Raw genomic sequence first — 18,043 nt, 5'->3', positions numbered from 1 at the left:
CTCTCTCTCTTGTATTATTCCAGGTGTGAAATTTGCATTGGCACTAATTATTATGTAGCAACAAAATATTTGTGCTGTTCTTGTCACACAGGTGAAGATGAGATTAAGCATAATTCTAACAGGTGTGAAAGCAGACAGCAGTTGTCGAGGCTATGTCTGGCTTTTGGGTTGAAGCTGTATCGTGGTATTGGAGTTAACCAATGTTTCGCTGTGCACTTCGCGGTCAGCATCGTAAGAGCGACAGTCAGGCAGCCTAACGGTGTTCATTGCAAGGTGTTGCGGAACGTCGTTCGACTCGGGATGTTGCAGACAACGGCCGCCAACGCTAAGAACTGCCCTGGAATCGTCGTTGTTGTCGCCAGGTTCGAGCAACTGCTTGGCGCGCTACCTGGCGAGCGTGGACGGCGTGTACGGGGCGGCGTTCTCTGTGGACGCGTGGAAGGAGCTGCTGGAGCGTGCGGAGACGCAGAAGACGGACTGCCAGGAGATGATGAACCGCGTCCACCGGTACCTGCATGGTGCGGGAGCCACCCTGCAGCTGCCCATCGCAGAGGCCATGATCACGTACAGGGAGAAGAGGTCGGTGCGCTAGACGAGTGCGTTGTTGTGGGAAGCCTACAACTCGCGTAGTTTCGGTTCCCTACCACGTTCGTGCGTGCAACTTCGGATCTCTCTCAAAAATTGAAATTAAAAAAAAAATTGAAGGGTTGGGTTAGGTTAGGTCAGTCACAACATGCTTGTTTTCATTGGAAACTTCTGATTTAGCGGCTGAAGTGGCGTTAATACCAAAACGCAAAACTTCGGAACTCTTCGGAAATTCTTGCAGGGAACCGAAACTACGTGAGTTGTAGGCTTCCCGCGTTGTCGTGCCAGTGTACGTGCTTGGAGGATGATGCTGGCGTAGTATTTCAGATGTAATGTGGGGGTTCCAAAAGAACGTCCTTGTATTCTAGAAGCAGGGCCGTCGAGAGAAACTAAGGGCCTAGGGGCGAATAATTATGCCTGGGCCCTGACACTATTATTGAAATCAACAAATTTCAACCCCAAAATTTAAAAAAAAAAAATCTTAAGACTGTTTCACTACTGTGACGATAAATGTAAACGTGATCTGCACTTATTGCGTACTTCTAAGGTTTCCTGTAAATCCTATATACAATGTACACTTGGGAATTTTGTACTATGAGGGTAAATCCAAACATTAAAAAAAAAAATTTTAAACTCCAACAAGCCTCCCCAGAGCCTGGGCCTCAGGATCCAATCCCCTCCCCCGTTTTTTTTATTCTCCCGCTCCCTCTTAATGGCCCTGTCCAGTTATGACTGGGATTATTTTAGTATTTACTAGTATCCTGTAAATATTTACCTTTACCAGAAGTAAAGACCCAATATTCCCAGATATAGTTATCACTTATCAGTATTTCATTATTAATTACCAGGTTTCTTGAAACAATCACCATAAAACTTCTCATTGTCCACTGTCCCATTACATTCACTATCATTTTCCAGTGCAAATTGTATAATTCATCTCTCTTGCAAGTCAACCTATTGCTCTTAAATTTAAAATTTGGAGAAAAATGTAGTATATTTAAAAACATAAAAAAAGAAACCTTGCTTAAAAATAATCTAATGCACTTCTTGAACCTGCTTGTCACATGATTACACATCTTCAAACACAAATTTATACACAAAATATTTTACAAATTACTTAAATACTTCTTTAAATTAAATCTTTAAACTCGAAACTTGGACGTAACAACTTAACAATCACAGTCGCAATCATTATTGCCATCACGACAGCTTATATTCTCTTCAGTTCTTTACTACCGGTTGCACTTTCTTCCCTGCTCGCAACATATTCCTGGCGAACAAACAACTTGCAACTCATCAATTTGTACGTTACAAATGTGTTAATTATGAAAAGAATTTTGCACTGTTGTAAAATTTCAGAAAATTTCCCATATGCAGGATAAAATAAGATATGTTTTTAAGGTATGCATACCATATGCATACATGTTTTCTTGCAGTTTTTGAAATGCTTGCTAAGTTAGGTGTGCATTTTTCTTCATAAATTGAGGGGAAAATTTTTGACTAATATTTGGGACAATACATCATAAAACCAAGCAAAACATTGCTTTGCACCAACGCACATTCTTGGTTAAATGTTGTTATGTTTGCGTTTAACAACTATGCCTTGTGTATCACAATAGAAAAACATTTTTGTTTCAGCTCTGATGACGAGTCTTCTCAAGTGTTCGTGCCATTTATCTGTGTGAGTAAAGTATTATACTATGCTATTCAGTATTGTTATAAAGTCAAATTTAAGGGTCCCTATTTTTCCATTGGCCATTATATTGTGTTTTTGGAAGAAATGCTTGAAAAATGTTTTGCTTTTGATGACCAGTATAGCAAGCAGAAGTGGGAACGAGTAAGCAAGTTTTAAAATTATATATCCCACTGATAAATTGTACAATTAAGACATCTTCCTATGGTACGTAATGGTGTGTTACGTTTTTAGAAACATTGAGTAGGTATTTTTTTGCAGGAGCTAATGCACCAAATTTTAAAAAGAAAGGGATATCTTTATGTAAAACCAAAAATACCTAAAGATTTCTTAGTTTTATCTACAAGTTGTGTGATAGTTATGTCAATATGTTTCCTGTGTGAAACATGTGACTGCATATAAACAAAATTTATTTTTGGTTCACAAGTTGACGTGTTGTGGGAGTAAAATGATAACCAACTTTGCAGGTTTGATGTTAGACTCTTAATATTTTCAAGGGTATGCAATGGCGCCCAATTTCCGATAACGTGACTGCTACTTTCAATCACTGATGAAATTAACATTTTTATGTGTTATTAACTGGTATCACTATATCTTAATCGGAGACATAGTTTACTTACGCAGCTTCTTACTTGTAGGGGTTAAACTCACACTTTCGTGGGTGTGATATTCTACATTCCCTGCAATGAAATGAGTTAAGTAGTAACTTTGAATATATATACTGTATAGAAGTCGCCAGCCCAGGTTAAAATTTCTAATACGGTTTTGAGGTAGTTGGTTAATTCACCGCCGCAATCGCCACCATCTCTAGGGCATCGACTTGTGGTGGTCCCTAGCGGACAAGTGTCGAACTCTTCAAACACCCCTTCCCCCTCCCGTTGAACGACCTTGAGCTGCAGTGAATGATGGGGGGGGGGGTGCGGGGAATGACAGCGGGCGACAGTGCTGCGCTCTAACATGTAAATAACAACTAAGACGATACAGGGCGTTACTGCAGCGCACTGCAGCGGTGAAGTTCCCAAGCTGCTCATCATACGCTTCTGAAAAATGTAGAGTAAATCCTATCCACTCGTGACTTCTATACAGTATATATATTCAAAGGTAGTAATGAAGCAATATTGTTAGGCAAAATCAAAAAAAAAACTGGGATAGATTTATGAAACAGTTGGTGGGTCTGTGCAGGAGGTGCGGCTGGGCTCGCCGGAGACACCGGCGTCTGCCTCCGTGGACATGGACGAGGGGAAGGAGGGCGCGATGCCCGCGCTGAGCGGGTCTCCCCCGTCGCTGGGGGGCGGAGGGGCGTCTGAGAAGAAGGACCGCGTCACCCCGCCCAGCTCCCCCAACGTGAACAGCGCCTACGCCAGCTCCGTCATCAAGTATGTCGCTTTCTCCACCTGTGCCTGAACCCAATCTCATCTAGATTCAGCAGTCGTTTCTTGAGTGTCCGGTCGGATTTGTTATTTTACATGACTGGGATATATATATATAATATAGAAACTATAGCGTTCACTTCTTTTCATGACCATCGCAATTGAATGTGTATGTCTTGGGGTGTTTTAATCCATGGTTATCTTATTATTATTTTTTATCGCTAAATGTTACGAAATGAATACAAATAATGTTTGCTTGTCAAGTTGGAAAGGTAACAAATATGCCATGTTTTCAATTTTTCGCGTGATTTTTCTATCAGTGTTAAGTGAGAGAGTAGTAAAAATATTCTTCGAATATTTGTTGCATGTTTAAAACTTAGCTTATTGTACATGTTTTTTATAATGAATTCCCATTAAAACATCAAAAAAATATTACACAAGACACTTAACCTTAACAGTGAACGCTGGTAGACGACAAACTTATGAGGTATGCTATGTCAAATATTTATAAGCAAACAAATATTCGTTATTTCAATGTATTAGATTAGTATTCAAGGTTGAATTGAATAATAATAATAATAATAATAATAATAATAATAATAATAATAAACTATTCGTATTCATATTCCAAAATTTGAATATTCGCACAGGCCTACCAATAACCGATGCAAAACTAATTCAATGTGTTTTTGTAAATGACTACGGTGCAAGTCTCCAGAAATTGTATATTTGTAAGTGTGTGTGTGTGTAATGCCTTGATAAAATAATTTACTAAAAAAATTGTTTTTTTTTTTTTTGTAATTGGCAAAAAAAAATTTTATTGCACAAAATTTGTGCATAGCATTAAACACGTAATGACTTTGACTAATTAACAGACACATCGTTCAAATATAACTTTAAATTACAGAAAAATTGGAGTAAAAGATGCCTACAGAACTATGTATTTTAAACGGGTAGATAGAAAATATGGGCGACACTCGAACGGATGAAATTGTATTTCGTTCATGTTTATCTGTTTTTAAATATCAGTTTGGAAACTAAAAATCCAGATGGGGATGGAGGTACTGAAGTGATTGCATCGGTACGTGACTAGTTTTCGCCCGAGTCCCCGGGAGTGTGTGGGCGGAGGGGAACACGGCGTGTGTGCGTGCCTGCAGGGAGCAGTCCCTGAGCGAGCCCTTGGAACTGCAGCTGGACTACTGGCAGGGCCCCGGCCGCCCGCCCCTCGAGAAGAGCTCCAAGCTGGACTCGGCCAAGTCGACGGTGAAGAACAGCTTCCGCTCGCTGCAGGTGCAGAGGCTGGCGTTGCCGGGGGAGCAGCCGTCCCAGTACTTTGTCATCAGCTACTCCACCAAGGAGAAGAAGCAGAAGAGTATGTGTCGCGCTCGCAGTGACCGTTGTTTCTGTTCTTGAACAAGCACAGCAAGTAGTAGCTTTGAATATATATACTGTATAGAAGTCGCCAGCCCAGGTTAAAATTTCTAATGCGGTTTGAGGTAGTTGGTTAATTCACTGCCGCAATCGCCACCATTTCTAGGGCATCGACTTGTGGTGGTCCCTAGCGGACAAGTGTTGAACTCTTCAAACACCCCTTCCCCACCCTCCCTCAAACATGTGTTGTCCACCACCCACCCTCTACCCCACCTCTAATCCCTACAGTTTTGTGACGCACAAACTCCTGTTGAACGACCTTGAGCTGCAGTGAATGTTGGGTGGGGGGTGCGGGGAAATGACAACGGGCGACAGTGCTGTGCTCTAACATCCAAATAACAACCTAAGACGATACAGGGCGTTACGGCAGTGCCCTGCAGCGGTGAAGTTCCCAAGCTGCTCATCATACGCTCCTGAAAAACGTAGAGTAAATCCTATCCACTCGCGACTTCTATACAGTATATATATTCAAAGGTAGTAGTAAGTGCTTGTGCAGTGAAAAGATCTGTAATCTGGCATTCTGTAATATGTCGCCAATCCAGCCACTCAGGTTCTGATTGTTTTTCGGGTGGATTCAGACGGTTGACTGTAGACCTTGGCACTCGTTTTTAGTTCACTTAAGGGTTTATCGTTAGTCATTTTTCATTTCAGTTTAGTGTTTCCTGTTTTCTAGCTGGTTACATTTCACATTCCATATATTACGGGCAAATTCTTTCAGAATTTTTTGATGAAGATATCTGTTCATCTCAATTTTTCTTTATATAGGGCATCTTATTATGACTGTTTTTAAATACCATTGTATTCTATATTAATATTTATTATATGTTCCTATTAAAACTGTATTGATGTAAGGTAATCTGGCAAAATCGCTAATTCAGCATTGCCACGGACCTGAACATTCTTAGAATGGTGGATTTAAGACCGTTTACTGTGTTTGTAAGTTACACGCTAACACCTCGCCCTTGTGTAAGGGTGGTTTCGTAGTTCACCAATCTGTCAGGTGCTGTGTATGCACCAGTTTAAAATGTGCTTGGTATGTGTAGCGTGTTTGAAAGAGTTTATGCACTGCTCAAGAGTGGTGGAAATGGAAACCTACATAACTGTTGCTGATGTGTGTGCAGTCATGAGGCTGGGCAAGAAGAAAGAGAAGGAGCGCGAGTCTGAACCAAAGAGTCTGATGGTGGACACCGTGTCAAGACTGATCTGTTCTGCAAAAACTCACAACATTCCTCTAAAGGGTTTGTATCTTTGTTTCATTTCTCAAGTTTTACCAATGAAACAATGTCTTTACAGCCGGTAGTTAAGTCAAGGTGACGGCGTCAAAGTATAACGGAAAAGGTTGGTAATCGATAAGAGACAAGATTTTATGGTTTTATTTTTATTACAATTTGGTTTTTAAAATGAAGGATTTCTGTGTTATTGTTTTTATTTTTATTAAAGCTGTTTTGTAATACTTACTTGACCAAAATAGGCATAAAATTTACATATATCATTATAGCAGTAAAATAATTTAAAATATATTGGTCTAAAACAGACATATTCAGAACAAAAAAAAATAGGTAGCATTTATGGTTTAAAACCGATTCAATAAGAGGCACACAATAAAATTAGGTAATTAAATTAATTCTTCTTATCCATGCACTTGTGGTTGCGGTACAATTTTTTGTCCGGAAATAAAGACATTCCCTTAAATTCAAAACATTTAAAGATTTTTTTTTTTTATGATTTGATTAGTTTTTGTTTAAATGCTACTTAATTCCAAGATATAACTTGCATTTTGAAACTATATGGTGTATTAACTCACATTTCAGTGCTATGCAGTGTTTAAACAAGCTTTTCTGCGTTACTTCGGTTTTATCCCAATTCACTGTATGATCTTGCCCCTAGTAATCAAAACTGTAGGTAACATAATTGTAGGTTACGTATGTGTAACGATCATGGTGGTCCCAGGGGGACCAAAGTAAAACTTCTTCACAGCCAACAGGGTGTCGAGGTAATGACTCCAGATTGCAACAAAAAGTGCAACACTCGGGAGACGGGTGCTCGATCGCTGATAGGAGCAGGCAGAGTATTGAGCTTCCACGAACGTCCTGGTATTGACTACCCCTCTCCTCACTCTTGGGCAGTTGGTAGTGAAGTATGTCGCAGTGATGCATTTTTTTGTTACGATGGAAATGGCCAAGAGTTTTTTCTCTTAACAAAATTTAAATGATTTTAATTAGAATTGTGAGGATTTGAATAATACATTCACAAGAGTGTTTTGTTATTTTCGGTTTTAGCTATCATACCCTGTTATTTCATTCATATGTATACATGTTTAATATTTATATTTGTGTACTCTAAATATCATGTATCCATCTGTGAAGTTTTACTTGTAACCTGCATGGTGGCCATGTATCGATGCTGCTGTAACCATGCTCACAAGTCATAGCGCTGGCACGACTGTTTCCAGTGTGCATCGATGGCACGGAGTGGTCGGGAGTGAAGTTCTTCCAGCTGTCCGCCCAGTGGCAGACGCAGATAAAGCACTTTCCTGTGTCCCTGTTCAGCTTCCCGGAAACGGGTCTGTAGCCGTCAATGCCGCGCGCACGCTTTGTTTCCGTGTGAAAAGACCTGGAGACGTGTTTGCGCGCACACGCGCCACGTTTCTCGGCAGCGACCAAACCCATCTGATACTCATCATTCAACGTTTATAAGGTTTATCTTGTGATGTGTTTGTAGCAAAACTAGTGTGTGTGTTGGTTGTTTTGTGGTGATTTTGAAAATACCTTTTCATGAATTATTTCTACCTTGTGATAAATCAAATCTAAAAATAGTTAGTTGTCAAAAATAGAATGGTTATTGCACAATTATTGTTAATGTCCCTTGTAAATATGTGGTCAAGCGCTTGTAATTCTGTTAGACTAGATATTCTAATTAGTTACGGTATGCCATTATGTAAATGCTAATTGATTTAAGCTAGTCTTAACTTCATAAAAGTCTGAGGGAACGTAGAGACTCAGAAAAGACCAAAGTTTAAAAAAAACCTGGTGCCTGTTTTGGAAGGCATCTAATTAAATTAGCCTATATTTTCTTTGTAGCACAAAACAAGAGGTTGTGAAAACAAAAACTTTCTTTGCTTGACAGAAAGAAAATACGTAACCATGAATATTAAATACTTTTTGTAAGCTTTGTATCTACAAATATGTATAAGTAGAGAATATGTATGTCTCTATCTCTCCAATAACAAAAAAAGTTTAGTTCCTTTGCATAAGTTTGTATTTTTGCATCAAAATTATGAGAATTTTTGAAGTTAATAACATACTGTAAAAGCATGCTAAAAACACATATTAATATTAGTTATGTTAGTTTTTTTTTTGGTTTTAAACAGAATTTAATTATGTATTTTTTAATATTGTTTCCTAATTGCACAAATTTAATACCTAGTTAACTAATGGGTGTGATCCTTCTATGTTTTAAACTTTGAAATATTGAAACACTTCACATGGAAGAAGATCCTTAGTTATTCACATGTTCCGACACTGAAGTTAAAGTGGCAGTAAGTCCAGTATTGAATTTTATATTTCATTGTGTACAGCTACAAACATGATACTCTCTCTTTCAAGGTCAAATATGTAATTTTGTTAGGCCAAGGGTGAACAATATCTTGACACAGTTGAAAAATGGCAATAGAGAGAGAGAGAGAGAGGTTGAATACATGTCAGTTTAAATTTTGTGTGAACTACAGTATAAATTCTCTGTAATTTTAACCATGTTTGATTCGCACATCCTTACAGGATTTTATTTGGTTAGGTTAATAAAAAATTGTTGTGTCAATGTAATATTTGGATGCATTCAAACATGACTTACACTTTTATTTTGTGCTATGTATATGTTGTGCTTGACCAGCAAGTATGACCTACCTGTGAAGAGAAGCGTATCTGTTCCTATGTAAGTACCTAGGTTATTGCTTATGTTTATTTGTACATCTTTACCTTGAAGGTAAAGAACAAACACCATGGCACTACAAAATTGTAATTTTTCGCGAGAGAAATAGGGTTCGGCCATATTTTTAGGTTTCTTTGCTAGTACATAATATGAATTCTTTATGAAACTTGAAGGCATTATTTAATAAATTAAAATACTATTTTCAAGTAGTTTGATGTATTAGTTGTGTCAAATTTCATAATAAAAATTGGTGTTCACCTTGGGGATACATTCTGTACTGTTTAGTCTTGTCAAAAACTTGAAATAGGTAAGCTATACATTGAAACATGATTCACAAGAATAAAAATTACTTAAATCATACCTTTTAGTGTGAAAAATAGGAAATTGCATAGAAATTTCTGCAACAATTATTACTAATACAATTTTCACACTCATTGGGTTTTCCTGTTGCTTTTGCATGAAAGGTCCTGATTATGTTTTTACTAAGGAAATAAAACTGTATACATTTAAGTTTTTCCCAAATTAACTTTAAAATAGAAAGGAATTTCTAAAATTGACTGGATTGCTGGTAATCATTTCTTAATTACTGTAAATATAACAACATTGACTAAATAATTTTAAAATAGCAATTATAATTTTAAAAAATTAAATAAGCATATGTAATTTTACAGCAGTTTTGAAACTGAGCTTTATTTTATTGTACTTGTTACATATTGTAACAAAAAAATAATTATTAACAGTTAACAACTGGAATTTACATTTTTATTTTGCAATTTTTACAAATTCATACATTAATAATTTGTTTTAGACTGATGTTACAGTAAGCATTTCTGCCGCTGCTGAATATTATTTCAACCACTTTCCTTAGAGTGCACATACAGGTCTCTTAAAAATTCATGAAGTAGATTTATCAAAATCAGACTTGTAAACAAATGATCTATAAGTGTAAATAGATTGGAAACTGGCAACTTTTTTGGTTCAACCTCATAGTGTGACACTGGCCTTAAGAATGAAAGTTTTTTCTTAAACTGGATTTTCTTCATATACTTTTTTTTTTCTACATAAAATCTATTCATAGTTTATATTTATATACAAACCATGTAATGCATAACTTGTAATCTTACATACCTGTTATAATTATTGCTGCATAGCTTGTAATTGGTTTTAGATTGCCAGTATAGGTAATTATTTTGTGTTTATCCAATGCTGTTAGAAATTGTAGCAATTTTATTTTACTTGGCTGCTATAATTTAACATAGGGTACATATCTTTAGCACCACCATGTGCTATGTAATTTGTGCATAAATATTTACTAAAAACTTGCAATAAAGATATTGGGAGCATTGTGATTTCAGAATTAGTAAGGTAAATATGTATAGTGTTTTATTGAAGTTTGTCTAGATGTGTGAGTATTCTCATTGAATAGTTAAAACAATTTGGAAAAAGATTCAATAAAATACACTGTTTTTCAGATAAAAACTTTGCAGAAAATGTGCTACGAGAATGAAAGGAAAATATTTCTGATTTACCAGCGGTAGCTAGTGCATAGGTGTGCTTTTTTATATAAAAACAAACTTTGTACATATAAAATACATGTTATAGAAACTTTTCTGTTTTTTTTTTTGTAGCATCTCTGGCATGTGTTAACGATATCTGTTTAGTAGCTTTAGCCTTAAACCAAACCGGTAGCTGGCTGCATTCTTGCTGAGCCACGGTGTTTTAATCAGCAATTCATACTGTAGCTTTAGTACAGTGCATGACATTGCATGGAATTCTAACTGGCAGATGCATTGGTAATTAAAATATTTTAGTGAAACACTCTGTAAGAGTGAATCAAAGTAAAACCTTCTCGAGGAACAGCTCACAGATTCACTGGTTACCTTGAATTAAAGTACTACAGTGGACATCTACTTGCTTTCCTAACATTAAAGATATGAATACAGTAAAACCTCTATTAACCAAAATCCTTTGAACCTAAATAGTGTTTGTCTGAAACAACGGACACCAAGAAAAAAAATAGAAAGACTAAAAAATAACTTAATACATTGTCTGTCTAGTCAATGCCCTTTCAGATCATAGATGCAGTGAGTGACGAAGGGGTTTGCTGCCATCCATGATGTACACGTAGTGTTGATTAGAAAAGCAGTGCATGCACGTGTGGAGTTTGACCTTGAAGAGAAGGGATTGTTCCACTAGCTGCCATTTTATTTTTGTGCACCTGTCACCAGTCAGTTTTGTCGCTGCCATTGGCCAGCATCGTCTTATCTGGATAATAGACACATCGCTTGTGTTAAATGTTTAACTTCATTTAGTATTGTTTGTTTTGTGACATTTATGGAATCTAATTCATTATCCAAAATTTTGGTTATCCGAAATCACCTCCGCCCTCTTGGTTTCCGTTACGAGAGGTTCTACTGTACCTGATCGTTTTTTCTCTAACCAAGCTTTGATTTCTTGAGACACATTTTCACTCAAAACGTAAGGCAGGAGCATGAAGTGAGAGTTAGTATGGGCTTGTGTAGTTTGAAAGAAACTAGTGAACCTCCGTCGCCCTTTGCTGTTAAGACCCGACGCTGCAGTACTGATGCTCTAGTGTTGAAAGTAGTACTCCGTGCTGAACTGGAACTAAATGAAAGCCATCTTGTAGGTGATCATAAACCACCTTGAACCAACTTCACTTAGGAATAATAACTCTTTTTGCATTGGTTAGTAGTATGTTTTTATTGCATGTGGGGCATGAAAATATTTTCAAAAATTGACATGAGATTTAGTATCTGCTGTGATGATATACGTATACTTAAACGTCTAAAGTAATAAATCCTTTAAAATGAGGTATGGTACTATGAAGATGTTCCATACTATTGCATAAAAACGTGTTTATTACATTTTTGTTTATAGAAAATAATCTTGAGTAAAATTTTACATACAGTATATTAAAAGAGAAACATATGTTACTAAATATTTCATTTATGCTTGTAAGTACATCCCTGTATGAGCTGTGGTGTTTTAGGTGTGTTGTATGCTAATTTTATCGTGAATAACTTATCACTCTTTTTTTCTGTGTGTGTAGGAAGGATTCTTCCTTTAAATTTAATCCCACACTGTACATTATGTATTTAAAGTTTGTACATTTACATCATTTGCATATGTGTGATGTAAAAATATTGTTGAACTGTTGGTGTGTAGCAATGACAACTTTAAAATTTATGAATAGACGTTATTCGTGAGTTCTCTTTAAGTTGCCTATTTTCTCAGTGGTGTTTACCAAGGGTAGTTGGAAATATTTTTGCCTATCTGCAAAGGATCCCATATTTAAAATTTTATAATAAGTAGAGCAATTATTTGGCCAGTCATTCATAATTGCAATTGAGGCCCTTACAAGTGCTTTTGAGACTATTCACAACACCATAATGCTGAAAATATGTATAAAAAAAGTTTTAAATTAATCTGTGCATTAATTTGACTTTTTTTTTAGTTATACTATTACTTGTAGAAAACCTTTTTGTGGGACTATAATTAACTATGGAACAATCTAATTGTAAAATGTAGTAATAATAGAATAGATATACTTGGTTCAATTTGGTTGCAAATTAAGATTCAAGTGGCAAAATTTGTATGGTCACATTTGTCACACTATTTTCAAATGATTTAATGTAAAAAAATGTTTTCATGAAATTGGTATGTAGGTAATTTCTTCAAATTTACAAATTGTATGTTTTTTTCTTCTAATTTTACGATTGAAAGTTTCTGTATAATTGTAAAATATGTATTTACAGAATATATTTTTTGTTCAAAAGCTTGAGAAATTCAAAATAGTGTAGTGGTAGTTATATTATCTCTTGTGCCATTCACTAAATTACTGGTTAGTATTCCTTCAATTGGACTGAATTAACAAAATTATGATTGAAATTTGAATAAAATGTTGTTAATATGACATACCATAGTACAGGTACATAATTATGATTCCCTACACTTAACTGACATTTTATTTTAATTGGCTTTTAAGTACTGGACCTCGTGTTTCATTATATTTTAGTTTGAAACCAAAATATTTAAGCATCAAACACAAAATCTACATTACTGCACTCTGGACTGAGCATGTTTTTCATTGTACAAAGTCATTTTCGAGTGTTTCTATTGACTACTAAAAGTGGAAATGCCTGGCTCAATGTAAAAGCAATTTATACAAGACCTGTAAATTTTTAACATTCCAGTTGTATTATTGGGAATGAATGATGCAGTGTTGAGTTTTTTTGTATCATGAACTATGTATAATTTGTGTATATTAGTATAAAATACATCAGTATTGAATGTTAAAGTATGTAGTACTATCTTGTATATCTCGTGGTATTCATTCTCTTCTTGTTGCCGTATACTTTGTAACTAGGTGTCTCACATTTAATCTTTTATCTGCATCTACCTGTCTTGTCAAGCTACATTTATCTCATTCTGTATTTATGTACTGAGTGTTCACCTCCTTGGTATAGTCCCATGTTCAGATATTTGTGCCAAAAGTGCATATCTGTCTTCCTAAATACTATTGGAAAAAATTTACTTTGCGTGAAAATCTTTTTCATAATGTACTCTTGCCTTATCCCAGATTATGTACAGTATGTAGTTATTTGAAAACATTTTTGTTTTAATGTAGCACATCAGATTATTCCCAACCTTCCTCTTCCCCTTTTCCACTTCATACAATCTTGTTTTGTTGTGAATAAACAATAATAGTTTAAAGCTACTGTGGTATTTACTAATCATAAATTCAATTCACACATTTGAAACAAGTCAAAAAAATTTTATTTGAAAACTTCTAATAAAGGATATACATTTTGAGTCTGACTTAGCGTTAGTTTTTCAAACCATTACTGGTTACATATTTTAGATTAAATATATGCTGAGCAAACTTAATATTGTATATGGTACTTACTTCTATCGCGTACAATTTAGGAGCATTCATTTGGTTTTGATTATTGAAGTGTTCCTGATCTAATAATGTAACATAAAACCTCATTTTTTGGCAGTCAAATTTGTATCTAATATTATTTTAATTTGGTTTAATTTTTTAAACATAGTAGTGAATATAAATAATATTATTGCTAGATGTCACAATAATAATCCAAACTTTAATTTTGCATGCAAATAATTAATAGAAATAAAATAAAAGGACTGGAGTGATGTTATAAATACAGTTGGTAAAGTATAAATTCAGTCAACTTAAAATATTTTATTTTCATAAGTAGGTACTCAAGATTCAAATTAATTAATAATGAATTAATAATGAAAATCAAGAAATATGCTAAAAGTTTATTCTAAATGATTATTTTTAATATTTATTAAATAAAGTAATAATATATAGTCCAAATAAATTATACTCAATGGAATGGGAATATAATCTCAAATAAATACACTGGAAAATACACTTGAAAAAGTTTATGAACATTAATTACTAATATTAACAATAAATACCTTTTTTTAGTGATGTGGGCCAGTATTCGTTGTCAATGACTAAGTATAAGATTTAAAAGCACATATAATTTTGATTTGTATGAATAATTTTTTGTGTATGGTAATTTTTTTTATCCTGTGAAAATTTTGTTGCATGGTGCGTGCGCATCGTAAAAATTCACTTATCATTTGTTTATAACGCACCTAAAAAAAATTAATATTTTTATGTAGTTAGATATATGTATGTTCTTTCATCTCATGTACTATATCTTTTTTACATGCCAATCAGACTTTTTTATGAATTTCTTGTATGATAAATATATATGCGCAAAGAAAGCAGGCATGGAGCCAACTCAAGGGGAACTATCACCCACCAAAGCTGACATAATTTGGATAACATTCATTAATTATAGTTCATAATAAGGGTTATGCGTATCCAAGGATGCTCGTGTTAATATTACACAGGAAGGGTATTCATATTTCCTTTTCATAATGTCTAGGGCATGTTTTTGAATAAGGCCAACTCTTATTGCGTGGCATGGGTACACCATCCAGCAGCCATTGTGATCAGCTCTCGGACCAGTCGAAGTTCCACGACTTGAGGCACAATCTTTTCAGCTTCCCAGGGATCAACATTGTGCATTACCAAGCTCTAAATTTCCATTTAACTTTAAACATTCTAAAAACTCTTTTGTACATCCTCAGGGACCGCTTCAGAATGTTGACTGCATTATTAATTAAATAATGTCCCTGGAAGGGAATTCAGAAGTCATTCAGTCACGTGGGTCGGCTCGACCACAACACAAGATTCGTGCCTATGTGCATTTTAACTGCTAATGTATAATTTGTTGTATTCACTGCCATGTATGAAGTATGTAATATATATGTACTACTGAGCAACGTGTTACTTGACCATGGTTGAATGTCCAGAGGCGTGTGGAATGAATTGAGAGCCCATGTGATATTGACCATTATGCGTGCCTGATGCTGAGAGCAGGAATATGAACAAGGCACTGCTTAATGGGGTCGTGTCTCGTTTCTGGTGGGCTACGTCGAGCCCTGAGGCAAGAGTTTACCCGGGTGGCACCCGTTAATTGAACAACCATGAGGAGACCCCCTGACAGTGGCTATGTGCCTTTCTAATTTCATGTATTGTAAAACTTCTCACACCATCGACAACTTTTCCCTTATCAGAGTTTTCCCGATAGTTCCACACTCTGAATGTTGGCAACACATTTAATACTATTAATCGTAGCTACACAAACAAGTTGGAGAAAAAAATAAAAAAATTTAAGATAAAATTCTTGCATTTTCAAGTTGATTTAATCCAACAAAATTTTGTCAAAGCTACATCCATTCTTCCACAGTTCATCTAACCCAGGGACTAATCATTCATAGCACAAACAGGTGGTGATGAACAAGATTTTTGTGACGTGCAGTAAAGCTGCTTCCTCTGCTCCACTTGTCCTTAAAATCTCCAATAAAAAAATATATAACTTAAACAAGTGTGTCAGCACAACCAGTGTTTGTGTTGATGCTCCTCACACCCATCAGATCTGTGTGAAACAGTTTACCAAAGGCTGTTCGCAGCCTACCCTGCACAGTCCGTCATGAGTAACAGTCAATGTATCATGATGCACAGGCAGAAGAATTGGGTAGGAGGTGATGAACCAGGTGGCTAACCACTCCCAAACTCCAACCAAACTACATTGTCCGACATGGACAGACAGGACAGCTAACCCACTGTACACCAGCAACAAGATGAAGGCAGAGAAACCGACACCAAACCGTGGCAATCCATTTCTATCGTCAACCTAAATAAATCTTATGGACTCCGTGGCCAGCCACACTGATGTAGCCGCCTCCTTTGTGCTCAGCAAGAACCTGATGCAACAACTACCTACCCTGGACTGCGGGGGTCGCAAACGTTAACACATGTTGCACTTTTTTTCACGTCTACGCCCTCTGGCGGCCATTCCTCTATAGAAAGATTGCGATCCGAATCAGTCGGCCTGTACTCTTTTTAAAACTACACGGTGCGATCGCGCGGTGAAAAAGAATTTACGGCGGGAGGGTCACACCTTCATGCAAACTGGTCCTGGTATTAGAGGTGAATTAAGTACCGAACGTCTCAGTTGAGTAATAAGATTTACCGGCACACAGAACTCGGTGATGTAAGCGTTACATCTTTACACGTGACGGTCACGTCACGTGCGCCTTGTACTGAGAACTCCTGAACCCTGAAGACTTTCACAAGTGAGCGTCAGAAGATGGGAGGGACAGCGCTCTAGCACGCTACATCCATAAAGCACTAATTTCTGGAATAACTACAACTAAAAGTGCCGTCACCCGACCTATGTGAAAGGCCCGGGGGGTACCTGACGGGCGCTACGGGCGTCGCGGTGCTCTTGTTGTCCGGAGGGGCGCCAGGCTAGCGGGCTGTTAGGCCGTTGGTGTTGGGTCGTGGGTACTCTGCCCCCGCGTGCCCCGCCAGGTACACGGCTTTAATCTACCCTGAATGGCTCTCCCTTGATTGTGAAGGTCGCTCGGCCGTGTGGAGGACGGGAGACTCCGGAAAATTAGTATACACGAGTTGGTGAGAATTACCTTTAATCTAGTCCCGCTACAAAACACTCTCACCAACACGTGGCGACATCTAGCCGTTACAAAATTAACACAGAAAAAACATAACACTACGCGACACTAATGGTTACCGCGGCAGTCTCGCGGGACGCGGGTCGATGCTCGCTGGAGACGGCCAGCGCCGAACATTAACGGGTGCAGGGGGGGCTCCTAAATTCGGCGAAACACTTACGTGAGTGATACGATCTGCAGCACGGTATCACGGTGAAGACGGTCGGGATAGGCCCGGTTCCGTAAAATACGCGCCTATTCGACGTGGGCAGCTATGAATTAATGAGGTTTAAATTTAAAGATTTAGTATAGAATAAAAATTAATCAATGAAAGAAACTTGGATGCTGCCCACGGACACACGTCTGTTCCCGGCGCGGAGTGGTTCGAGACTGCCGGACATGGCCGCCTCGCAAGGAAGTGAAACTTTCTCTTCTTTGTGAGTCGGCGTCAAAAAACTTATATTAACTTAATTTGCACTATTATAAGCTAAAAACACGTTCCAGGTGCTCAATTAAAAGGTAGCACCTGGTAATTGTGTGCTTAAGGCTTAACAACTGTTTTATAGTAGAATTTAATTATTTGAATTGTGGCATCAAGTGTGCGACTAAATTTATCAACATTGTCTCACTGTGAGCTGTTTTAGTTGGATTTCTTCTAATCTGACACGATCATAGTCACGGGCATTTTAATTAAGGCCAGTGGCCGCGGTGACTTTTAATGAGGTTTGTTGTCTATTGGGGTCACGCCCGGGACGCTCGCCTGACAATCCGGCTGGGCAAGGGGCGCGCTCCGATAACTGGAAACGGTACTGGCGGTGCGGAGCAAGGGCTTAAAGTCCATGGTCGGTACGACGTCAAAAGTTCATTAAAATAAGCCATACTATATATTTTTTAATACACTCAGTGAGCACTACGTATGAAATCTGGCCTGGGAACTCAAAATATATATTATGGCGGT

The 18,043-nt window shown here is 37.0% G+C and overlaps 1 protein-coding gene across 2 annotated transcripts in view; it reads left to right on the top strand.

The window, feature by feature from the left end:
- LOC134535996 (phosphofurin acidic cluster sorting protein 1) overlaps positions 1-13,740 on the top strand; it is a 176,414-nt gene extending 162,674 nt beyond the window's left edge. For both annotated transcript variants that reach the window (XM_063375481.1, XM_063375480.1), the window contains 6 exons: positions 363-579; positions 2,224-2,266; positions 3,461-3,654; positions 4,806-5,020; positions 6,201-6,317; positions 7,532-13,740. In XM_063375481.1, coding sequence (XP_063231551.1) covers positions 363-579; positions 2,224-2,266; positions 3,461-3,654; positions 4,806-5,020; positions 6,201-6,317; positions 7,532-7,650 — 905 coding nt within the window. In that variant the 3' untranslated portion in view covers positions 7,651-13,740. The remainder of the gene's footprint in view (positions 1-362; positions 580-2,223; positions 2,267-3,460; positions 3,655-4,805; positions 5,021-6,200; positions 6,318-7,531) is intronic.
- The last annotated feature ends 4,303 nt before the right edge of the window (positions 13,741-18,043 follow it).

This window comes from Bacillus rossius, chromosome 10, assembly GCF_032445375.1.
Source record: "Bacillus rossius redtenbacheri isolate Brsri chromosome 10, Brsri_v3, whole genome shotgun sequence".
NCBI classification, from domain to species: domain Eukaryota; kingdom Metazoa; phylum Arthropoda; class Insecta; order Phasmatodea; family Bacillidae; genus Bacillus; species Bacillus rossius.
The sequence above is the reverse complement of the archived record's forward strand: the minus strand, read 5'-3'. Positions and strand labels throughout refer to the sequence as shown.